Source organism: Lepeophtheirus salmonis, chromosome 7 (assembly GCF_016086655.4).
Source record: "Lepeophtheirus salmonis chromosome 7, UVic_Lsal_1.4, whole genome shotgun sequence".
In the NCBI taxonomy this organism is placed as follows: Eukaryota; Metazoa; Arthropoda; class Copepoda; order Siphonostomatoida; family Caligidae; genus Lepeophtheirus; species Lepeophtheirus salmonis.
The window spans coordinates 23,801,347-23,828,626 of NC_052137.2; the positions used below are offsets into that span (position 1 = coordinate 23,801,347).

The window sequence follows — 27,280 nt, forward strand, 5'->3', positions numbered from 1 at the left end:
TAAAATAATAAACAATTTCCAAGCGAAGATTGATGGAAATGTTAGACATTAAACATTTAATTTGATTTATTACTATAAACCTACATAAGAGGAGTCTACAAGGTACATATATGTTCTCATTATTCTTAATAAGATTTATCCATAAAAAATAAGACTTTTCCTTCCATTTACTTGGTTGTCTGCATAGATAAATACAAACAAACTCAAATTGAAGACGTTCGAAACTGTTAATGACGTATATGTTCAGGGTGTGACCTCTATTTGACATCAAATATGATTTTTTTCTTAAATGGATTTTTTCATATGTGAATAATCCAATTTTGAAAAAAACTTATAGCATATGGTAGCTGAACAAAAAAAAATATTTTTCTATATAATCGCTTTAATGACAGTCTTTTTTGCAGATTTTAGGATTCCTCCCGGATCCTGGACATCAGCTATGTAGCAGGAAGATCCATTCGTTTGTTGATAAACTGTGTTCCATACAAATAAGTATTTGGGAATTGAGGTCCAGTGAACTTGGTGGTATCTTGCAATCAGGATGGAGTTGATCTTGGATTATTAATAAATTCAAAATTTAATTGTTTGATGTGACCATGAAATAGTTTTTAACCGTTGAAAATTAATTCAAGGGGGTAAGCTACTAATTGCATAATTTTTTGACGTCCCAACTACATTATCCTCCATTTAGAAGGATGCTGTGGTTTTTTTCTTCCTCATTGCCGCTATCTTGGCCTTATTATTGGACAGTCTGTCAAACTCAAAGTTGTGACCGAGTCTTTCTGCTAACTCCACAAGTTCCTTCATCTTTACACAATAGTCTTAACAACATTTTCAGCTTTGTAAATGTTTTTGACCTTTTGGACATTGGCCAAGAGAGCTGTAATACGTTCCCGGTTTATTTCATATTTGTACATAACTAAGTAAAACACACAGACTTTAATAATAAAATCCTTGTTAGATATTGTTTTTTATCATCCAGGACGTAGATAAAAATATTCAACACTACTTTTCGTTAATGGCGTCATAAATTTATTGTAGAAAAATTAACTATTGGGCCTTTGGTAATTAGGATCAGTCCCTAGGTATCAAGAATTATGAAAGTGATAGCATCAGAAAGCTTCTACTCTCAAATAAATTTTCAGCTGGATAGATCTTATTATATGATCAAAGGTTGCAATTGAATTTTGAATCTGCTTATAACACAAGATTAAATTTATCTTGATCTGAAGGGTCAACGAAAAGTTTTATCCCATCTTATGTGACATTATTTGAGAGATCAATTTTAAGTTGTTTTAAAACATGTATTAACCAATCATTTAGGTCTTTGGGGTTTAAAAGAATGACTATTTTTCGTAAATATATATTTTTTTCAATGCACTACAAATTGTGAAAGTTCTTTACTAATATTTACATATTTAATGGAAAGTAAGCCAATGTTTATTAAGTTAGAATTTGCTCAATCCTTGTTAGATTATTTGAATCTACACAAGACACTTACAGACAAATTAAATCAGATACTCTGTTTTTATGAAAAAAAAATTAAAATATACTCCAAATTTTATTACGTAATCAGTATAAATATAATAAGTGAAAGAACACTTTACATACATCAACTATTGATTGCACGGAGCCTGACGGTGATAGTTTATTGGAAATCAACGCAATCCACTTAATTATCTTCTTTTCATCAGATATACCAGACTTGGATCGAAAAAATAATGACTGATTTACTTTGTCGTTAATCGGATACACCTGTGTCCTACCCAAAACTATAAATCACGTGGCAAACAAAAACCATTTGATCAATGGTTATCTAAATTAATTGTCTTTTTTACCCACTAAAGGTTTTAATTATTACCTTATAACTTACAACTCATGTAATGAAGAATAATTTTGTAATGGGAAGAAAAAAAAACATTATGCAGTAAAATGATAAAAAAAATTATCATATCTCAAAAGCAACATCTTGCAGGGTGAGTATATATCATTTTTAGGTCTGCTAGGATCATGATGGAAAAGAATAGGTTATTCACTTGAGGTAATTAACGACTGGTTGAAATTCATTTCCCTGTTATGTATGTCTAATAATATCATTATTTTTCCACTCCGGAAAAATGTACAATAATACACTCCATGATCTTTTTGAGGGTCCTGCTCTATGAATAGTAAACAATTTCTTAGTTCAATTTAAAAGAAACTAATTTTTTTTTCCGGCATTACTTCTGCTCAGCTAAACAAAATTGAAGAGGAATTGTGTTTGAATTTTGGCATCAGTAGCAATATTTTGAAAAACTTTTCGTATTGGTGTATAATTGTCGTGAAAAATACAGGTTTTTTAAAAATTCTTATTGCCATGACTCTTTTTTATCCATTATGTACCACAAAAAGGTTTTTTTTCTCCATATTTTGTTAAATTGTATTTGATTTGTAGGTCTTTAAAAGGAAATTAATTTTTATTATGAATGATGTTTTTGTATAAACCTAATTTTCCTTATATATATATATATATATTTTATACACTTAATATTCATAAATAATGACTTTCCTGCATGGCTGAGGAATATGTGTTATTGTAGCCAAGGAAATCTATAAAAACTAAACGGTCCATAAGACCTGTAAGAAGTTATTTTTCGTTTACATCAAAGTATCTCTTTTTAGGGAACTATTTATATAACAATTAGATATTTGTATTTCTGATTCACAGTAGAATTAAATATTAAGTAAATTCATGGACTTACATTGAACATTGAGGCGAAGATCACTTTGAATAGCACTCCCAAGGATATTAGTGTTTTCTGAGCGACAAGTAATATCCTTTCCATGATCGCTTGCTTTGGGTCTCAAACGAATATGTGAGATGGAATATGTTTCATTGTCAGTGTGAATCATCTAATAGAAAAGGTAAAAAATGTAATTAATAATGAAAAGGTATGTATCGACCTATATAAATACAATCAAATCCAAATAAAATAAACTCCTATTTTTCCGATAAAAAGTTGACTCAATCCGAATTTTTCTTATATACAAAGTAAAAAATCAAATGTAAATAGTTTATCTAATACAACCAAATATCTATCATTGAAGAGTAATATTTATTTAATAAATTGAGTTATGTTTTTGTTGCTTTTTTGCCATTAATTATCGATTTAATATACTATTTTCAATTACATATTATTAGTAATTAGACCGTTAAATTCTACAAATTTTCTTAAGATCTTCAACATATTATTTTTCTCCTTTGGAGTTGGCTCTAAGTAATTTCTTTGTTTTCATACTCTAGAAAAAAAAATTGGAGTGCAGGGTACAATTTATAGGCTTTCCGGCACGTCATACTTTTAATACTAAGAAAATAGCTATGTCAAGTGAATCAAAGTGCTGTCATTGGAGTAGGAGGGTAGAGGCTTATGCTTTTTTTTTTTTTAGATATTGGAACAATTAGCACTTTAGAGGATTCCGAAAATAAATGGAAGTATCATATGTGGAGGAGGTAATGAGTTCCTCTCTTATAGAGTATTTGGAGCGCAGAGTCGATCCGTAGACTGATGGTTGAAACAAGAAAGGATCACACCGTACAAAAAGTTGTAGTGTCTTAAATATGTAACGAGATGACATTTCCTCCGGCCTCATTCCTCAATCCCCTCTGAGTCCCTCGCTTCCTACTCCCATTATATATTTATCTCGTCGCTTCCATTTATAAAGTTATTTATTTATTATTAAAAGGTTGTAACAATTATATTTCAATTTTCACAGTCTTTGTCTCTAATTTTGAGATAAAAAGAGAAACTATGAAGTGTGGGTAACATATACAGTGTACCCCGATACTGGAATGTGTGCAGAATGGATACACCAGATTAATTTCCCGTCATCTCTTAGGCAGAATCCATGCCGACAAAATCATGTAAAATATTTCGACATCATGCGTTGTATTTAGAATTTGAGGATTTTCAAACTCTAGAAGCTTATTGCTTCTTTTTTCTAAATGTCTTCAAAATAATTCATACGTTGACATGTCAACACTCAATGAGTAAAGAAGGGACCTGTGTAAACAAAAAAACTAAGTTAAGAAAAGCAAAAAAGATTAATGTATACGTATGCCATTCTTTTTTTTTTTTTTTTTTTCATTATTTAATCAGTCGTGAGGGTTGTAACAATTCCCTCTAAAAGAAAAATTCTAGCCTATCTTTGGTGTCAATGGATTTATATGACTTGAAATATAATTATAATATTTTCCCTACACTAATGATATTTAAAATATAGAAGAAACATAATACCTTTAATACATTTTGTACCCCCAAAATAATATAACGGGCAGCTGATGTTAGCAAGGGTCTCATTCAGTAATAATATATGTTTGTCTCGCTCCCGCCTTTTCCTTACACTTTTACACAAATCCCTTATCTATCAAAGTATTCACTCAAATGTAAGCTTTCTATCTGGAAAAGATAGCATTTTTCAATGACATACTTAGTGTATAAGAATACATGTATTGCATTTACTTGGTTCTTAGAATTTATTGGGATATATTTCCATATAATAAAAAATACAGCAAGCAATTATGTGATATTATTCTTATTGTCTGTACAAAAAAACTTTTTCCCCATGAAAAATAGATTACCGTACATAAATTAACTTTTGTGAAAAGTGCCTTTTAAAGTAAATTACTGCTGGCTTATATTGTCAAGTAAGTTGCAAAACTTTGCAAGCAATTTTGACATACTTTTCTTTAGTTATAATGAGTGAAAAGAGATTCTAATTTAGTTAAGGTGTTATGGAAAACAGGTACATATACATTTTTAATCCCTTGTTACTCCTCTTTAAATCTTGACTCATGTACTTTCCGAGGGGGTTTACAATTTGGTCATCACAACTTTTAAATGGTTATCCAAGCAATAAAAAGGTTTTTTTTAATGTTCCTTAAATTGATCAGATGGAGATACACTGATTAAGTATAAGTAAATATTATAATATCACAACTAATCCATCTCAACTAGGAATCTTGAGTGAAATCCATAGACATAAAAAATATATATTTCACTAGGAATGACCTGGGCACGAACTTACACACATTGATTTGAAGAAAGTAATTATATTAAAAAATAATGTTTTACTCCTAATCAGCCCTACCTGAGATACTAGGTCACTTTTGGAGTGTACATTATATATAAAGAGACGTTGTGCAAAGATTACAACAAGAAAAAATGGATCTCCCAAGCATTTTGTGACTACATTCAACAAGAAATAATATAGACAATAATTAGTGAAAGACTCACTCACTATCTACCGAAAGGAAGAAGACGAAAAAATTATTGTTTTAACGACGTGGCCCCTTTGTTTCCGATTAGATCCAAATCCATTGCAAAACATGATTACATAGTTCAAATTTGAAAGCATAACACTCCCCAGAAATTTAGCCTACACTGCTATAAATATATTTTATTTTTTGGCGTGCGTTTTGCGATTTTTTTATTATATAATTATGTCACTTATTTGTCAGATCTAACTTTTTTATTTTTTTTTTGAGTGTTCATATAATTTCTGAGAAGTATGAAGCCCCATTCCCCACCAGTAACGTGGATCCTGTTGTACAAAATACTTCTTAATACATAGATTATATCAAATTTATCATCGACGCTATAGATAAATAGGTATATGTCGAAAAAAATAAAATGACAATAACATTAATTCACATTTTTTCCAAAGTACTTGGCATATTCTCTTGCATAACAAAATTAGAACTAAATTTTAATTGGATATTAATACGCCTCTATTAAATAAAAAAATAAGAATTTACATAGAAATACGCTCAAAATATGAAGCATATTGATATTTCAGTCTTTGTGATTAATAAATTCCTGTTCTCAAAATCGGAATGAAAAAATGTGCCTGTTTAGGCAATTATAATTAGGTACCTTAGAGCTTACTTAATCAAAAAATATTGTATTTAATCAATTGAAATGCACGTAATGCATTATATTAAACAAAAATAACTTCTACTTTTCAAACACAAAAAGTATTTCAATTTCTAAATGTCTTAAATGTAATTAAATATAATCAGAAAGGAAAATTAATTTATTCAAAATATTGTTAAAAAATGATGATCCAGTTTTAGTACTTAGTAATTTTGAGTTAATGAATTTTTAAATTACTGTTGTTGAAATTAGCTGCCTAATATTACTTGTAAAATTATAGAAAGCATATAAACGCCTGTATAATATCAAAGACGCAATGCAATGTCTCAGATAATTTTTATAATCGCCAGTCAGAAACCTTTATCCAAGAATGGTGATTGGGCACCTTTCAACTATAATAAATACTCATTTGGATTGGAAGCAAGTGAAAACGTCGACAGACAAAACGTCGAACGACGAAATGTGGAATGGATAATATTAAATTTTAAAATATGAAAAACAGTTTCTACATTTTAGATATATCTACATAAACTAACAGAATGGAACCCTTACAAAACCCCACTTATACCTCGAAATTTGGACCATTTTGGGTACCAACAGGCTCCACAATGAGATGAAACCACCGCTGTAAATTAAATTACTTTTAATGGCCCCTCTCAACTCCCCCAATTTATTCCACCAAAATGATTAGTTATCACGTTAATACATATGAAATATTCTTATTTATTCTTATATGTACTTATAAAAATAAAATAACATTCACCCATCTATAAACAACAATAATGGCCCCTCATCGCCCCTATTCATACCCCAAAAATTGGGATGTTTTCATGTATCTCCTGGTCCCAAAAGGGATGAAACCCACCCCTGTCAGATAAGTTACCTTCAAAGACCACTCTGAAAGTTGGGGTTGCTTTGGGCTACCGTCAGTTCCCTAAACGAGACAAGATCTGAAACAACCTTAAATATCCAAGGCCCTTTGGAGTGTAAATGTAAGTAGTGGTGGTGGGTTTAATCCCAATTTGAGGCTCGGGTAACCTCAAACAACCCCAGCATTTGGGGTGTAAATGAGGAGTTGTGGGGCAGATGGTATAGGATTGTGGTGGTATGTTTCAGGCAGGAAATGTCTTCATTGGATATACCATAACACCATTTGGAGGAGCTCATTATTTTATATTTTACAGTCGGCATTCTGTCGGTTTTATGGTTGATATTTTGCCTATTCGTCGTTTTGTCCACTCAAATTTTTGAGAGTCGACGTTTTGTCCACGTACCTTTGGATTCATGGAAAAGAAAACTATGTACTTATATCGGAAGGAGGGACTTTAGTCCATATTATCAATAGATACTACTACATACAGAGTGGGCACCCAAAGCATGTTGTAGCATGACTTAATTTCCCAAAATGTGATTTTAACAGAATGAAGAAATACAACACAAAACCAATTTGTGATATTTTTGAAACTTCATTTAGATATCTTTTTATTCAGTACATCCTCTTTCACAAACAATAACAGTTTTGACACACCATCCAACAGATTGGTAGTTCTCCACAATAAAGGGTGTATCCATGATGGCAGCTCGTTGCAAATCCAAATTTGGATGATAAGTCCGCTATACTTGTTACTCTAAACCCCTTCAAATTGCAAAGTCCAGGGCTAGAGGACGGCCACGCAGAGGTAGGCCAGAAGTCAGTCATTTCATTACTGCAGAAGTTATCGTTCTTCTTAGCTGTATGGAGTTGTAATTGACTACTCGATCTCGTAGGTTGTCGGGGCAGAGATTTTTAAGGTGTCCACTGCCTTTTTAGTTACTAGAACTTAGGTGTTGCCTTTTTTGTTGTTACTCCGACATTTTTATACTTACAAACATAAGATAAAAACAATATTCGTTTATTTTCTCAACTGTCGTTTGGCTACGCAATGAAAGTAAGTCATAACAGGAATAAAATCGTAGTTAAATACAAGTGTAAGTTTTGAGTCCTCTCTCTATAAATTTGAAATGCAATAGTGTGCCCCATCCTAACACTAAATTTAAATGATGCTAAAAGTTAAATAGACTTTATAATAACTTGTTTAAAGGCTTACCTAATATGTTTAATACAATAATTAAATAATATGGAGAAAGATGCAAATTAAAGAGCTCTTTCTTGTTGTATTTCTTTTATAAGTTTTATTTTTTTTAACCAAACTTTTAAAGGAATCTTTTCCCTTAATTTTTTTAAATATTTGTTCACGTTGAAAAACAAAGAAAAAACAGATTAATGTGTAATTTATATATATCCTAAAGTTATCTTATTTTTAAATATGTAAAAGTAGAAGATTATGATGATTTATCATTATAAGTATAAGCTTGCATATAAGAGATATAATACTTTTGTATGTATGTACCCATATACATAATTTAAAATACGAGAACAAAATATGTTTGTTCATACTAAAACCAAATTGAGCATTAGCACTTGTATTTGTATGTACACTAATAGCATTATTATCTTTTTTAAATAATAGGTTGGGGAAAAAGTAGTTTCGTATTTTTTGCTTTATTTCAATGCTTTATAAGAAGCGTGACAATTTTCTGATGTAAGTCAAGTATGCCCTGTTCTGTTGTGGTATTTGTTGCCAACAAGAATCCAAATTCATAATGTTCTTCCCGTAAAAGACATGTCCCTTTTGACAAAAAACATGATTAACAAATTATAAATGCCTCTATTAAGGCCAACTTTGAGGCCCCAATTTGTGCCCTATTCACCAATCTAGCAGCTTCTGTTCGATGGTCAGCTTCACATGGTCGAGTTGTTCACATGAAAGGGCAGTATTGAGCAGGGAAGAAATCGTTCGAACTAAAAACCGAAAGAGTATTGTACTCAGATACATTGTAAAGTTTTTTGGACGCTTTCGACACGTTTTTCCCTCACAGATAGTAAAAATGTAAAATATGGCAAATGTATTCCTATGAAAATTAAAATAAAGGGTGGGAAATAAGGAATCACTCTTTTCCCAACTGAATATATTATACCCAATTTGGTAAATGTATGTATTTTGGTTCATTTGTAAATTTTTAAAGAATATCGTTGATTGTATATAAATATGAATGTCTCGGGCACACTGTATAAGTTTGCCAACACCGTCATACTTTATATTTCTATCTCGAAATTGGAACCAGCGACAGAAAATAGATGAAATTCAATTATTGCAACCTTTCAATAATAATATAATAACTTTGGTACGTCAGGCGTAGGGATGCAAAGTGAGGGAAGAATATTATTGACTGAGGAAGAGAAGCCGCCAAGTGAAGCAGAAAGATCTCGACTTTTCCGAGTTGTTTGGTTAATAAGCACTTCCAAGGGTCACGCAAAGAGATGGAAGGTCTCTGTATGTGGAAGAAGTTGTGAATTTGGCTTTACTTGAGTATTCGGAGGGGAGGGGGGAGATGACTTCGCTCTGAGTCCATCCGTTGCAGCTGACTGAGGGATGAGGCCGGAGGAGATCATATCTAATTATGTAAGGCATTACGACTTTTTCTTATATCTACCAAGTATCATGACAGTAGAATTAATTTCAGGAATACATAGACGGGAGTCGCAGTGTGCAAATTCGTAATAATGTTTTTCTTCTTGCACATGGATGAACTCGGATAAGAGTGAATTCAAAGACTTATTCAAGTATTTTTATCCTTAGTTTACAGAATATAATCATTGTCCTTATTAAAACTTAATTATTTATTAAATTACATTAAATATAATTTGATTTTGTGATGATTTTATGGATCCTAATTGTTGGAATAAGTTTACAGGTAGGATTATACAATCATAAGAGCTTTTACCGTATATTTCTATAACTAACAACTATACAATAATAGCAAACAAACACTAATTAAAAAAATAAACAAATCTATTATTAATAATGTAATTTAAACTAAGATTCTTATTTAAAAGATATGAGCGAATCAAATTTTATCATATTGACGCTTCGTTTACAGTCTATAATTATGTCCCTTGTTCAAACTTAATTATTTGTTTGTTACCTATATGATGTAATTATATACTTTAGTATCACTCAATTGTGTTATAATTTTAGCGATCACAATCGTTCAAATAAGTTTTTATGTGGGATTATACCATTTTTGGAAGAGCTTCCAAAACCCCTGTGTCCGAAACAGTGAGACAAAGTGGTACTTTTGTTAATACAGTTATCGACTGGTATAAATTTCATAGAGACATTTGTTCTCAATATTTTCTCGATAATCCTGTTAAAATTGGGGACCCAGGTAGGATTGTAAAAATAGATTAATCTAAATTTGTCAAGAATAAATACCATAGAGAGAGGTACCGGGAAGGTCATTGGGTCTTTGGAGATGTCAATAGGGGCAGTCCTGCAACATTGTTACCACTCATTGCTGAGCATTTTCTATCCGGAACAACTGTCATTTCTGACAATTGAGCAGCCTATTGCAACCTTGGGAATGAATATGACACACTTTACTATAGTGCATAAGTATAACTGAGTGGATCCATTAACTGGAGCTCATACTCAGACGCTAGAGTCTTTGTGGAGTCATTTAAAGGGTATACTAAGACGGTTATGAGTAATGAATACCTTTAGAGAGCTTTTTCATACATATCCCAACGAGTTTATGTGGAGGAAGCGGCTCAAGATTTTTAGTCATTTTTATAGAATTCTTGAGACATTATGACCAATATCCGAAATGAAGTTCTTTCATTTATTTTTTTAAAGTTCATTTATGCTCCACCCTTTTTATCTGTTTCATGACTTAGTAGATTTGATGGCAGATATTTTCCTCCCAATGATACCCATTAATTTAATCCAAGAAGGAGAAAAAGTACATTTGAAATATGATTCCCCAATTGGACTGGTTCGATAGCTTTGGATCAAAACAAAAACATTTTCTTTCGGAAGGATTGCGAATTAAACGAATTGGAAATTTGGACTGTTTTATATATATGATTTTATCTGTTGTTTTCTATAAATTTAAGTGTTATTTGTTCATTTGTTTAATATTTTTTTGACTGCTCTATTTTGTTACATGTTGATTCATTTGTTATATATATTCTAATTTATCAATTTCTTGTGATTGGTCTATTTTGTTATATGTTGATTGATTTTTGTCACTCTGATATTTTTTGTTAACTTTTTAATTTGTTAGTTATTAAATGTTGATATATTTATTAATATACTCTGTTTTTAATATATTAATATATTCTAAATTTCTAATTTATTATAGTACAAATTATTTTCATTATTTAAGTATGCCCTTCCACACAATGAGACCTTCCATCTGTTTCCGTGATCCTTCGAAGTGCTAATGAACCAAACAACATCGAAAAGTTAAGATCATTCCGCTTCACTTCTTGTGTCTTCTTCCTCAGCCAATAATATTCTTCTTTCACTTCGCGTCCTACACTTGACGTACCGAAGTTATTTCCTTAATATTGAAAGGTTGCGATAATTGAATTTCAACCCATCTCTGCCATTGTCTCCAATTTCGAGATCGAAAGAGAAAGTATGTCATATGGGCCAACTTATACAGTGGACCCTATGTCTCATTAATATTATTTGTGAAAGCCATAAATTTCTTTAGACAAAAGAAATTTATATAAATAACCTTATTGACCAATTAATTACATAAATCTTTTTTGCATAGAAAATAATGAGGACTGTATTTCATTGACTGTCATATCATTTGGAAACAATATACGTATGTTTAATGTTACCATTTCTTTCAAACATGCTTTACATTCCATGCAACAAAAGCAATATTGAAATATTACCATTTCATGACAAATACAATCTTTTTTTTTTTTTTTTTTTTGAAAAAATAATGTTTAATTTTGAGCAGGAAAGTAATAAATAATGGATAAGATACATACCTTTGTTGGAGATTGACCAATGAACTTTCCCCGCTTCCACCAAGTGAGAGTTGCTGGAGGTCTAGATCCATAACTCCGACACTCCAAGAGTGTTTCGCGATTAATGGAAAAAGATTCTTCAGGTGGCAGAATACTGACATTGATTGGAAGCACTGGAATAAAAATATATATTTGGGATGTGCCCCTTTATATTGGCTTTGTACTTACATCGCATATTGATCGTAACATGCATGGAAGCACTTTTGAGTAGATCGTTATTTTTTGCAACACACTCGTAGGTTTTTCCCAAATAAGCCCTAGTCAAAACATTAATTGTTAGGGTGTTATGCACTGTGATCATTCGCTTCGGTTCTGAGGAGGAGGAGCCGTTTTGATCATTGCTTTTAATTGTGGACTCGACAACTTTAAAAGAAGTATCTATGGGCTCTTTTGTGCCTGGAGATGAATTGTCATTCCAAATTAAGGTTGGAGGAGGGTATCCTGAAAAAAAGATTATGTGTACTTTTTAGAACTTTCCACAAATGTTAAAAAATAAAATAATAATTTAGAGCTGAATTGATCAATATTACATCAAATTTAGACATAGGTATGTATATAGAAAGAGAGAGTTGTAAAAAATATAAAATATCAGTATGTTAAAGTACAAAAAACCGAGAAATTTTATGGTTATGGTACGCCTGATATTTAGATGAATGCTTGAAAGAAGGCAGCTTAGCTATCATCACGTCTGATTAGATTAACTTTATACAACTATGAGAGGATGATGAAGAATGTAAAAACAAATTCTACTCCGTAAATTGTAAAAAATTGAGAGAAAAAACTCGGATATGGTATCTTAATACAAACTGAAAGTCCAACAAGGACTTACGCATATAACTCTTCGACAAAATTGCTCTCTGTCTTTCATGACTGCACAAGTTGCAACTGCTAAAAATTTTGCAGTCGTTTTAAATTATAAATATTTACAATTCTATATATACATATATATATCATGGTTCATTTTAACAATTTTGGCCTTTCCAAAGAAAGCATAAATAAATGAAAATACTTCTGACCTATTGCGTATTTTGTACTAAATATAAATATAGAAAATTATATATCAACATTACTTAATCGAATGAATCTAATATATGTTCTAATTTATGTGTCATAGATTATCACTCATTTCTGAGTGAATATGTTGTTAATACTTTAATTAGTCATCCATAATAAATATTTTATATACATATATATATCAATTTAGTAATTGATAAGAATTATGTCTATTAATATAAATGATTTTAATCAAGGTAATAACCTCAAATATACATCATTTTCTGCTTTAGCTTCAAAAAAACAAATTATCTCATTACTATTCATTTTAGATTAACTATAAAAACTTGAGCATTGATTATATGTATTTGATAATAATTATTGTAAAGTACGCACAAGCAAAAATTGATAAAATTTAACTAATATCTATGTTTCTTATTTAAGAAAGTATACCTTGCAATTGGAAAACCATATTTATACTTTAAAGAATTTTCTTGTGATTATCTGTTTATATACTTGTAATAGAGTTTGTTTGTGTGCCCTTTATGGGTGCCCACAACATTGTGCCTAGGAGGTTGAACCTTTGTATGGCTGTATTTTTCAAGCTTGGTCAGGCATATACGGAAGTATTGATTTTTGGGGGTTCATATAAGGGGGAATTATTCTATACCAACAACCAACAAAAAAGTTGTTTTTTGGAGCTCAAGAAGACAAGATAAGGGCTTGAATTATGTATCAAAAAGTGAATAGCGTCTCCAAAAAAACAACAAGAAAACTATACTAATAAACACATTTTCTAAATTTATTCAAAGTCAAAAGAAGTTGTAAGCAAAAAAAAAAAATCATTTTGCCGTCCCAGACATACATGAAAGGGTTTTCGTTTTCCTATATTCAATTTTATTTACCAATCTCATTTGGAGTATGTGACTTTTATGTGCCTCAAAAACTGTACAGCTTCATTTAACGGGCGCTCTAGTCTATGTACGTATACTGTACTGTAGCTTGGTACTACCCTATAATTGTTTTGAAGAACGGGACAAAAATAATGGCTGATCGATGAACGTTGAATAAAAAAAGAAAAGTTGAATGGAATTTCGAACAGAACGGCAAAATAGCGGTCCACTTACAAGCCTGCTTACACTTATAAATCCCAAACAAAAATTCTGTATTTTTAACATTAGGGTGGTTACTTTATAGGTAGATATTATCTCTTCAAAAATAAAACAGAATGATAACAGATTGGGAAAATAAAAACTATTTTCAGGTTGCAATTACAAAAAGTATCACTCTCGTCAAAGGCCATATTTTTTACGATTCTACTTATAATTATTATTGCTTAAACCATGGAAAAAATATTGGTTTACTCCTATCATTGACCTGACCATTAATGTTCATAGCATTCATTCATGATTTGTATAAAAAATAGTTTTTGCAAATATTGGGCACAGGTTGGTAATACTTGTCTTAAATGAATCAGTGTACTAAAAAATAATATTTATATGTAATACAACTTGCAAATAAAGCAGATATACTCCTTCAGCGAAGACAAAGAGAACTTTTTACATAAAACAATATAATAAAAATAAAATTTGACATCACTTCAAAAAAAAATGATAAAATATGTACATAAAAAGTTTTTTTTTTTCTTTTTCTAGAAAAAAAGTTTGCAAATATAATTTTAAAACTATTTCACTCTGTATAACTTTCATAAATCAAGAGTTTGATAAAAATAGTAATAATATTATCTTAAATATATGTTTCATGCCATTTTTCACTTTGATTCCAGTGATATTTCACTCAATAAAACTGATTTTAATAGCTTACACGAAAAACTATCTATATGTTTTAAAAAGGATGCAACAATTTATAAAGAATGTGGACAAGTTGCAATTTTTGTATGGTTTTGATACTAATAAGAAAAATGTATAAATTACAATTTCTGCGTCTATACTTCTTTTTATTGCATTTTATTCCTTAATATACATAAAGTTAACATTGGCTCCAAATTACCAATTTTAATCATAACAACATTAAATTTGGACATTAACACGATATCATTTGTGAATATTATAGTTTAAAAGTTATAACTTTTATTTTCGATCAAAACTCCTATGAAATATTAATTACTTTCAACGGACATTTATTCTGAAAGAGGTTTCATGAGTATATTAATACTATTTTCACCATTACAATCTATTTTAAACAGACTTAATGACTCTAACAAAGGGTTCAAATTCGTAATTCCATTTTTTAGCTTCAAATTTTACAATTTTTCCAACAAGTTACAATTTGTCCAACACATATACATAAATATATTTCCAGAGGTGTATAAAATCTGTCCTGGAAAGCAGGAGTAGATTCTTATAGTTGGCTATTTGAACCAGCTTTTATGCTTTCCTAAGCTTTTATCATTATTATTTAATTATTGGGAAGGGCACATCTAAGATTAAAGTAATAACTAGTGCGTTTGCTCATGAAAGACGGAGAATAAAAAGGAAAGTTTGTTCAGGGGTTATGAGTGTGAGCCCTTGTTAGACTTGTAGTAGAATTAAAGATCGATATTAAGGTAATTTCTATCTTAATATCCATGCAATATACAAAGTGGGATATGTGTTTATTTTCTTTCTCTTATCTCTTAAGGCTTCTTGCAGCTGATCTAATACAAAAATGATTACAGAAAACCTACTTTCCTCCTAAAACTCTTTAAATTGTCTGAATTACTGCATTCATTTTCGATATATTTAACTATAACTATTGTAACTATAATAAAAAGAAGCAAAAAAAAAATGAAGGTTACGAATTTACTGAACTTTATAAAATATAATAAAGAGAAATAAAAAAATCAACATTGTTGAATTGAATTGCTAAAAAAATATGATTCTATAATGCATGCAAATGCATTCGTTATTTCAGATTCTTAAAGAACTAATTTAATGCCTTACTTAGAGCATAATTTGACTTTAAATGTAACGATACATTAATTTTTCAACTTTAATTTGTTGGGTTATTTCATAATTAGAAAATAGTCGTAGAAGCACAAGATAGATTAATCAAAAAATGTTTTTGCAAAAAAGTAAAGAATAAAGATGAAGAAGTATTGTTTTGCAGGCTACTTAATTTTGAAAAAGAGAAACTACAACTTATTTTTATTTCTTAATGCTTTCAGAATAGAAACCAGAGGCATTTGTTGATTAGTTTGAAATTATTATTTCATAATAATATCTATAATGTGAAGCAATAAATTCGAAGCTTTATCCATATTTTAATACAAAGATAAACTGTAAAATGACATGGTAACTCTGAACAAGTGAAGAATGTTTGAGAGAAGAGTAGATAATCACTAATCCCACTCCTTATCTAGCACGGAACATAAGCACGAATTACTCTGATGTCGATCCTCAATTCTATTCCGAGAACTTATAACTTTAGTTTTATAAAATATGACCTAAATACGTGCGATATTTGTTATAGTCGGTAATCTGAACAGTGTTTTTATATTACGAGGATTGTATCATTTTTACATAAATCTATGAACCGAGTGGTCCATTAAACTCTGAACACTTTGCATTTTAAACTTCAACAAGATATAATTTATGAATTAACAATAGCATTTTAACAAAATTAATACTATAAATAGATGTGTGTCGGAGCTTTTGTAATCATTCAGATAGCCGTCCTTAGCGGTAATGATCACTTTTTGGTGGTGGCGGAAGACTTGGAACCCGCTGCAGATGTAGTCCTCTATCAATACATCCCAGTGCTGGCTGACAGTGCTTTTGAGAGCCTGAGTGTTGGATCACGTGCACTGCAGGTCATGTCTCGAGATATACTCAAAAGCTGTAGTCGAGGGGGTTGGCATAAGGACTATAGGAGCGCCAATCTCATAAAAGGTCATGGTAACTAAGTTGCTCTTCTCTACAAAATTCTGGTCATATTTTATTCAAATTTATTTGTAACTATTTATAAATTAAACTCTCATTGTTAGTCCCAGTCTTTTGAGCGCACGGACTAGTTATGACTGTAAACTCAAATATTATTTCATTTAAGACTGATGAAAACTGCTTTAGAAAATATAAAAAACTTTTTTGATTTTAAATAGGAAAAATTATTGGGCTAGTGTTTTTTTTCTTTAGTGCTGATAAATATGGAATGGTATATCTGTTTATTTTCAATGTTGCAAATCTAATAGACTGTCATGACAGTTAAGCTATTGTCGTCTCAAACTTTCAGGATTACATTAGCATTTTTCCTTCCGAAAGTGCTTATAATTTACAACTTTAATCAAATGCATTACCTTAACAAAATCATGTTAGATCCAATCAAAATGCATAATATATTTTCATACCCCTTCAGGTATACAATATTGGATCGAACGGAATACATATATAAATGGAATTCAATACAGCTGTTGTACATAAATTGCACTATCTGCATTGATTTTCAACTTTTTTATTGGTTGCATTAAATTATAGAGATTTATTGCAGTTTTTATTAATGTACTAATATATTTTGTAAAAGGATAGTATTTTTCGTAATGTTTCCCTGATATTCTTTTCAGTTGAACTTTATTACATTTTTTTTAAATAAAAGTATTCAAGGTTATTTTATATGCTTTTAGACATAAATTACCAACTCTGGAAAGGAATCGTGTACCTACCTAGTATAAATATAACATATTTTTTCATAAAGTAACTATTTTGAGTCCTTCTTTTACTGTCCAAGAAAAAATTATTCATTGATGAAATAAGAACTTAATTTCCCCCTTTTATGCAACATAAATCAACCGACTTATTAGGAGAATCATTGTTTGTCGGTACGGATAATACAGCTGACACAAAAAATAGGAGTTTAAAGAGTTCAGTCCTCTTTAGACAAGAAAACATTTGAAGGAAGTCCAAGATCCATCATTTTTTTCAAAACGTAAAATCATTACAGATAAAACATTATTAAATTTTGAACTCTAAATCGATATTATATTATTGATCACATTATAAAATGTATAATATTTAGGCTTAAACTCCAAACTTAAAATTGATGTATGGACAACCAGCACACAAGAAGTACTTTTTTTTTTTTTTTTTTTTGTAAATAGTAGCAAAAGATTGACTTCTTAACCAATAAAAATAAACAAAATATTTTTATTTTCATTTCAGTGCACAAAAATATGTGTTAAATTTTTAGATGAACAAGAAACGTTACCCAAATTTATTTATTATTATAATGAAACTATGTGTGTAGTTGATATTCTAGATCAAATGTTAAGACTTTAAAAAATCTAAATGTCTTTTTGCCAATAGCCTTTACATGTCTTGTATATTTTTTTAGATTCTGGCGGTATAAATGCTGTTATCTTGTACAGAAAAGTGACAAGTAACACATTACATTCAATTTTAGCAACCACTAACAGTTACAAATATTAAAAAATAAATAGGTATCATTTTTTATATCCACCGTTGTTTCAGGGGGATTGTTACCATCCATTATCCTTGAGTTAATATATCCAACTAGTAATAATTTTACAAGTGAGTAAATGCTTAAAATTTATAACTCTAATCCTTTTACAAGGCATAGTTGATGTAAAAATAGTTTTTTACTCCACCTTTTACTTTTGTAATTAATGCAGACTAAAACTATGTAACAATGTCGCGAAACAAGCCGTATTAAATTCCTTATCTTACTCATATATTTTTCCTTGTGCAATATATCACTTTTCATGGCAGCATAGATAACGTCATTTCATCTTATGACGTATTCATTTTTTTCTTATTTTGTTAATTCATATAAAAAGTAAATTCATGGAAACTGCATGGTTAGTTACAGAGTAATATTCAGGTATATTAAATGCCCCTAGAGTACAAAATAAGAATCGCTAAGACTAAAATAATAATAAAATGAATCCACCGTGCACTCATAGATAACTTTATAAGGGCATTGCTTCAACACTATAATACTATTATGGCGTTAGGGAAAAAAAGCTTTATTAGTACAATGTTCAAGCAATACTGGGTAATTCATTAAAATCCAAGCATTTACTAATTCAATAATTAATAAAGGATGAGTGATTGAAATTAATTCATATTTCGATATATTAAAGCATAAATAATTAGTTGAAGAAAAGCCTGACCTCTCTAGCTTACAAACAAGTCGAGACGATGACACTTGAACGTGATAGATGAATTTCTATTTGCGTAGTCCAAGCCGTCAGGCGACTCCAGTACCACCATCTACGAAAGTCTGAAAAGTTGAAGAGGAAGAAAGGATATGTAAAAAGGCAAAACAGGACCCCGAGGAATCAAAGAGAACAGCCCATGCCAATCCCCTCAAATCCATGAGGGTCCATGCATGAGATCTTGGGATTTGATACTAGACAGAGACTTATCAAAAAGTGGATGGAAATACCCTTGTGAGGGTAGAAAGCTACTTTTGACACCCACAATTAAAAAAACCTATCTCCTCCAACACAATACAATTTTGAACCCTCTTTGACACTGATGGCATACCTCTTGTCTACACCTTTGGGGTGCATGTCGAGGAGAAGGTGTACAATGTCTGTCTTTCAAACTCCGAGGGTTTAAAAGCCATTTCAGGTCATTTCAAAATAAAGGACCGCTTATTTGCAGGAGAAGAAGAAAATATCAATTATGAATGCAAATAACAAAACAACACGGAAAACATGAAGTGGCCAGTGTATTTTGTTGGCGTGAAATCCAATGAGTCAATTAAAAATTATCAATGCAAAAATAATTGAAAACTACTACGTACAATAAGTTATCTTTTTTGACTTGACTTTATACTTAATATTTTCTTCCTCTCCTTCCAATTACAGATGATGTAGGTAGTCCCTTTTTTTATATTGTCTTAGACTTCGATAATAAATACAACAGATTCACTAATTAATTCTTGTGCAGTCCAGTAATTATTGATCCTCAGACTAGGAGTTGGGGAACACTGTATAAAACCACTACTTTTGTACACATGGTATTTGTTTCGCCTCTTGCTTTGAAGTAGACACTCTCTTTCAACAAAAGTAGAACAATATTCTTATTGATATTGGATTTTCAACTTTGTTGTTCTTCTTGACTGTATGGGCGTTTATTATGAGCTTCAAAACCAAACAAAATATATAAAATATGTTCTGTTCAAATACTAGGTAAAAGAGTTCTTTACAATATGAATAAATGTCATAAACATTTTTTTTTTCTTAACCGCAAAGTCTTTATTTATAAATATTTAGATGTACAAAAATAAACACGAAAAAGGAAATTTGCGTTTGTATAAAAAATATTATAATTAAAAATAATTTCCCTTCTAAAAGACATAAAAACTCAAAACAATCAAATAATCAAACAAATAAATAATATTTTTTACATAATCACATATACCTAATCCAACACTGATACCCAATAAACTTTACAAAAAAAAAACACACAGGAAAAGAAAAATCCAACTCAATCCGTATTTTCTTTCCTATAGTTCATATATCGCCCAATAATCATCCTAAGAGTACATTCATACCGAAGAAATATTGATGGAAATTATTTAATTAATTTGGAAGCATAATTCTAAGATGAGTCTTGCAATTGGAGAATCCTCAGGGATAAAGCGGTGTGCCCTTGGATTAAGATGCTGTGTTTCTGAGGGATTTTACCTCGATAAACATAGAAATAACCTTTTTTCTATGCCGAAGGCATATTTTTATTCTAAATAATAAATTTTTAAATCAAGGGAAACGTTAAACTTAACCATCCAAAATTATTACAATGTTTTGGGTAAAAAAAAAGTACGAAACGACACTTTCATATTTACTTAAATTAAGGTGTTTTTCACAAGGAGAGAAAAAAATTAAGAAAACCGTCGTTGATGATCAACGCTCTTCCGATGTAGAAGTGAAAAAAGGAAGAGATAAAGCATATACAGAAAAGCCTGGTAGTTTATCTAAACCATATTTAGATGCTAAACAAATTATGAAATTTTGAACTCGTTCGGAATCAGCCGGAAAGAGTAATAAACCGGACAATGATTATTATCTGGAAGGGAGGGAAATACTTTAATTCATCATAATTAATGATTAATAATATGAATACAGGGAATGAGTGGGTCATGTTTACCAGTTCTAGTTGTCAACATCTATCATTGTTACTACACAAAAAATTATTGGTATGGAGAGTAGGGTTCATCACACCCCCTTAAGTAAAAAATATTGCCTTGGCGGTATGATAAAAATGTTCTACCTATAATAATAACACATCGTATGAAATATTATTAAATCGAATAAATTTTACTGGTGCCACACTAAGCCTTTTGAAATGAGAGAGCCAAATGAAAGAAATTGCATCACTTCAGCGGATAAAAACTTATGGGTACTTTCACTAATAATAATCAAGAGCGGCTGAGTGTATTGATCGGTAATATGAATTGGGCTCCTATGAATTCCATCTTAGAATATAAGCAATGACTGACATTTATTAAAAATTATAACCGAGAAAAGTATTGAAATATTGAAACTATGAGAATTTGAAAAATCAGGTGTTTTGAGGGTTTTTGACGCAAGTGCCTCTAACACTGGCCGTGTTACAGTTGCTGGGTTTTTTTCAACAGGTCTTATGACTGCTGTTACTCTGGGTAACATGGCGTCATCATATTGGTGAGGTGATGCTGACATAGAGAATTCAAACGTCGAAATTGCAAGGAGTATCCGTCTTCAAAATATTACTAAATATTTTTGAAAGTGTGAGCTGATTCAGCAAAGACAAGCTGACACTCTTTGATCTAAGTTTATTAATAGAATTAAGACTATGGTACAGGAATGGAGAAATGAAGCACTTCAGTTTGTCAAAAGTCTCTACACAACATCAGTGTGATGGTTACAAGGAATTCTCTGAACTGTGAGTGTTGTAGTTAAATGCCCTCAGCATCAAAGATTTTTGCCTCGAATGTCCTTGTGCCGAGCACAAGGCCTGTTGGGTGTTTTAAATTACTGTTCTTCTACATTTTGTTATGGCTATATTCTTAGTTGGCAATATAATGAAAAGGAAATATAGTAAGTACTGGGCCGTGCAGAATTATTTACCGATTTTTGTTCAGAACATATGGCGGATAATAATGACATTTCGAATCACTTGAGAAACAATTTATTCATACATTTTTAGAATAATAAAATAGCATGTGATCAAATTTAATCAATGTAGCCACCATTTGACTTAATGCCACTGGTCAGGCGATGTCTGAAGCTGCCAGAGACTTGCTGGATGTAATCGGCCTCCATGGAGGCCCAGGCCTGGTTGACAGAAGCCTTTAAGGGATTTATGTTCTTGTGTCGTTTTTTGAAAGCCTTGGTCTCCACGTGCGGCTAGATAGAGAAGTCTAGTGGGTTCAGATCTGGGTTCTGAGGGGGCCAGTAGTCCTTGGACCAAAAGTTCATGTTGCCCTTGAGCCACTCCTGAGCTTTCTTGGAAGCGTGGGCGGACCTTGGACGCCAGAATCTTCACATAAACTTCCGCTGTTAATCTGTAGCCAGTGAGGAACCATACCGGCTTCATGGCCTTCCCGTTGGAGGCCACAAGACCCAACATCATCACCGAAGCAAGGTGCTTTGTTGTTGCCACATAGCGGTGCTTATCTTGCACATCTCCAGGGCTCACAACACGGTCATTTTGCCTGTTCAAAACAGGATCGACCGTAAAAGTTTTCTCATCTGAAAAAATGATGATGTGTCCAGATGAGCTCTTGATATCATTCAAGATTTTCTTGGCACGCTCAAGTCTAACTTCTCGCTGACGTTCAGTTAGCAGAGGGCGTTCAGTACGCCTCAGGGACTTTCCTCCAGCCCTTTTCAATGCTCTTGAAACAGTTGATGTCGACATTCCCGTCTTTCTGGCTATGTCGGCAATGTACCTGTGGGAGTCCTCTTGAACACTGCCTTTACTTGCCTTGTTGAGACAGTAGGCTTCCTACCAGCCCAAGGGGAATGCTTGAGATCACCCCCAGCCTCCAAGCGCTTGGAAGCGTTGTAAATTGTCTTCAACGAGGCCCCAACCTGTTCCTTAATGTTGCTATGAGGCACTCCCGCTCGGAGGAGGGCTGCAATTTCGATCCTCTTTGTTTCCTGATTGGACATGGTCTCACGTGTGGAAGTTGTTACGCTTTCACAGGAAGGATTTTTGTTTATTTTAATAGTAAAAATACGAAACAATGAGATTGGTTACCACAAAACCTCTTAAAAAGTATATTTACATCATCGGTAAATAATTTTGCACGGCCCGGTAAATTTGTGTTTTATTCCAAAATCAGAAACACATAATTGATCAATACGCTCATTTTATTTATAAAAGCCAGTTCTGAAGCGGAACTTATAAAGAAAATTGACGAAATATGTTTTTTTTGGGGTAATTTTAAAGTAAGATCTTGTGTGGAAATATTTAAAAAGAAAACATGTATCTTACCAGTGGGAGAATGGAATCCTGTAGTCCATACAAAAGTTGCAGGATGTTAATTAAAGAAAAAGAGTATATCTTAGATATAGAATCTTCAAAATATGGGGAATCAAATAGGAATTGGTGTAAATTAGGGTCTATGGTGTATAAAAAACTTTCACAACGGAAGCACATGATTCTTCAAACTCGGAGTGAGTGTTGTAATAACTTCATTAATTCCTTGATGTTATATTAGGCCTCAACTCAGCCTAGCTTAGCTGACAAGGCAATCACAAAGGAAGGGAAATGGCGTCTATATATCTTCCATTTCTTCCATAAATCTTATATTCCACCAATCAAAAGTGGTGGAATATACGATATATGTGGAGGGTTAGTATTCTTGAATAGAACTTTTCCTCTAATGATTATCAAGATTCTTATTCACCTATCGACCGGACCCGAACTCGAATTGAGATATTTCATCTCTAAATCAAGCATATATCCAGGGGTAATGCTCAGTTTATACCTCTCCAATGAGTACTTGAGCTCAATCTCTCGCTCATGTGCTGCTATTCAAATGATTGCCAACCCTGTCCATGAATTGACAACAAGGGTGGATATAATTAGGCAGAATTCATGTAAGAGAGTTTTCTTCGAAAATCTTGAATATTCCCAAAGCATAGAGATTGAAGCAATGCAGCGTAATATTCCTACGGTTCATAAGACTTAGTGAGTCCTGGCGTGGAGTAGTGGAACGAATTAAATTTACTTCACAATTTCAGATATCTACAAATGCTCTTTAATAGCATTCAGCATTCTTTCGTTGATTGTCCGTATGTCGGAATACTTAAAGAGTTCTCATCATTGAACATAGAAATGACAAATGAAAAAATAGGGAAATTGAAACGTTGATTTTATTCAGTCTTTCATATAGAAAATCCAAAGACGAAAATCTAGCCATGGTTTTTGCTTTGTTAAGTGCCAAGGCTCTCATTACATCAAAGCTAACTAAGACGGAAAATATTTGCAGGTTAGATCTACGGTCAACAATTATATCTGCCTCCGCAAGATATTCTGTTTTTTATCTCAAAATTCCCAATTTGGATGGTAGTTTAAGATGATTCGGTATTGTATTTCTGATTTGCTTCGATACTTTTCGACGCTGAATAGGATTGTACGACGTTATGAACATTATATAAAGAGATCAGCATGTTAAATTGAGAAATTTCTCACCATATGTCCACTATATGTTTTTCGTACATCTAAATGATTGAGTGCTTTTTATTGCTCGAAAGATTTCAAGAAAATAAACGAGAAAAGCCTATATAGTTTTTTTGTAAGTACATGTTTTCACATTCAAAAAATGTTTTAAATTGTTTTTGTACCCTTTTCTGAAACGGAGAAAATGTGTTATAAGTACAAAAATATGATGAAAAATTATACCTCCTCCTTGGAAGCCTAATGGATTTCTCATTTTTGATCAAAATGGTAGAAATCATAGTTTGTCGTTAAGTGAAGACATAAAACTTGGTTATAAAACATACAATACCTAAAAGTAATTAATAATAGGTTAGATAAATAATTTCGTAATTCCTGTTCTTTTATGAAAATAAGTATATCATATTTATTATTAGTTATATTGGATTGTATGATACATAAAGGTGTGAGTGCATACTTTAAATACCAATGGTTTGGTATTGCACTTGGCCGGATTAGTCCTAAACTATCGGACGTCGTGTTAGGTGGTATCGAGGGAAGAAATTCAGCATATTTCAAATTTTACATAGTTGAAAGGGAAAAACGGGTCAAAAACTACCAAGAAAGTTAGCAATGTGTAAGGGGCCAATATTATTTCGGTTCGTGTGGTACAATAGTGGTTCTAGAAATTTTGTTATGGTGTAGTGGAGGTGAATGATGTAACACGCATTGTCAATCCTGTCGTCCAAAATGTCAATAAAATAATGGAAAATATCGTGATAGACCGCTATAATAACAGTCGTAGCATCGCCCAGGAGCTGAACATTGATCATAAAACCGTTATGCACCATTTGCAGAAGGCAGGATAAAAAAATAAACTCGCATAAGAGAGGAATCGGGTTTCATCAAGAGAACGCCAGACCGCACACATCTTTGAAGAAAAGACTGAAGCTCCGGGAGCTCGGATGGGAAGTTCAAATTTATCCACCAGAAAGGCCGGACATGGCACCAAATTACTACCACCTTTTCCTATCCATGACCAACACACTTGGGCGTACAAATTTTGGGCTCATTAAAGGTCTACTATTTTAAAAGGTATTTAAGATTTCTTGCTTGAAAAAAAAAAAAAAAATTCAATTATTAAGATATCAAGGTTGTTCTTGTTTTTTTGTAGAACAGTACAACTATATTTCAACATAATGCAACACGTCTATTCAACACAAACTTCAATCATATTAAATACACACGTTAACAAACCGGGAGGTGGTAGTTTCTCGTAGTTCTTAATTTATATAAAATATACTGTATTTTGGTCCGAATTAAATTTACTTTTTTCGACCCCAGACCAATACAAATAATATATAAATCTTTAGGTCTGAAAATCAAGTTCAATTTTGAAAAAAATTCCCGAGTTAAGTGACCCCAAATGTTAGTCATTGTTTTACGCTCAAATGAAAAATGGATAGACGTCTCTATATTGTTCCCATAGAAGAAGCAAATACTTTCTTTGATAGATTGTAAGGCCATAAAAAAAGAAATGATGAAATAAAAAGTTTATTTTCATATTTCTTAAGGTAAAAGCAATTAAGGAAAAAATAAATTGATTAATGAAATTTTTGGGAATTGTTTACAGCATAGTAAGAGCTATTTCGAATTCAACCAATCAATGTTCGAACACACATAAGGGAAAATAAATAAACAATATCATAGCTGACAACAAAATACAATTTAATTTTATATGTACAAATATATTAAAATTTGGAAGTTTTCCCATTTATATTTGCATTTATTTATTTATCAATACGGAGTTGTAAGTAATTCAGCCATTAATTTCGACCTATTTGTGGTTCAATAAGTTGATATTTTATCAATATTTACATTGACTTATATATATTTGGATTATTATATTCGTATGAAACATCGATGTAATATTGATAAGTAAACAAAACGCTTAAATTTTGAATATTTTTGAACATTACAATAAAAAATTTTCATATTTTGATGATTCCATTTGAAATATATATCTACATTTGGAATAAATACTGTATTTTTTAGTAAACAAAAGTATTTTAAAAGTAAAATATACAAATGTGGTAAGATCCATTTAACTTTTTTCATACTTAAAAAATAATTTAAACATTCAAATCAAAGTAGAAAATTCTCAAAACTCAACAAAATGTGGAAAAAATGAATTGGTCGTATTGTGTTGAAAATAAGACCTGTCGGTAATCTACAAAATGAAACAAGTAAATTTTGCGGTACCCCGGACAATTTAAAAAACATTTAGGAGAAGAGCACCTTAGCTGTCATGACGTTTTATAACATTAGCTGACCAACGAGATGAATAAAAGAAACAAAAATATATACAAATGCTACAGGCAGGAATTATTACGATGTCTATCTTCAATTATACTACAAGTCCAACAGCTTATAGCTCCACACATAATCCCCAAAGTTACTGTTCGTCTTTCAAGCCCTAGCAGTGGCAAACTAGGATTTTATTTATTTCAAATTACATTTTTTTTTTGGGGGGGATATTGGTTTTGGGAAAAAATTTGAAAAGTTTTTTTTTTTTTTGTAAATATATTCCCAATATTAATTTCTTTGTAAATTTCAAACAATAAATATTTTGGAAAACAAATTCAAAAATCAAATTAGAGCTCTTCTATTCAATGATGATACGTCGCCTACTGCATTATGAGATTTTGAAAGAGATCCAATAGTTTGAAAAAAAAATTGTCGCCAGGGTTGTCCTTCAGCTTTGCTACTTTTCGCTGCATGGATTAGAGATCTTCGGGATGCTATAAGAAAGAAGTTTTTTTTTTTTTTTGGGGGGT

At 31.3% G+C, this 27,280-nt stretch overlaps 1 protein-coding gene across 1 annotated transcript in view; it reads right to left on the reverse strand.

The window, feature by feature from the left end:
• Window positions 1–27,280, reverse strand: part of LOC121122247 (protein turtle) — a 208,813-nt gene that overhangs the window by 78,906 nt on the left and 102,627 nt on the right. Inside the window, exons 6-8 of the mRNA XM_071889998.1 lie at window positions 12,010–12,282; window positions 11,803–11,954; window positions 2,742–2,892 (exon numbers count right to left, since the gene is read on the reverse strand). Coding sequence (XP_071746099.1) covers window positions 2,742–2,892; window positions 11,803–11,954; window positions 12,010–12,282 — 576 coding nt within the window. The remainder of the gene's footprint in view (window positions 1–2,741; window positions 2,893–11,802; window positions 11,955–12,009; window positions 12,283–27,280) is intronic.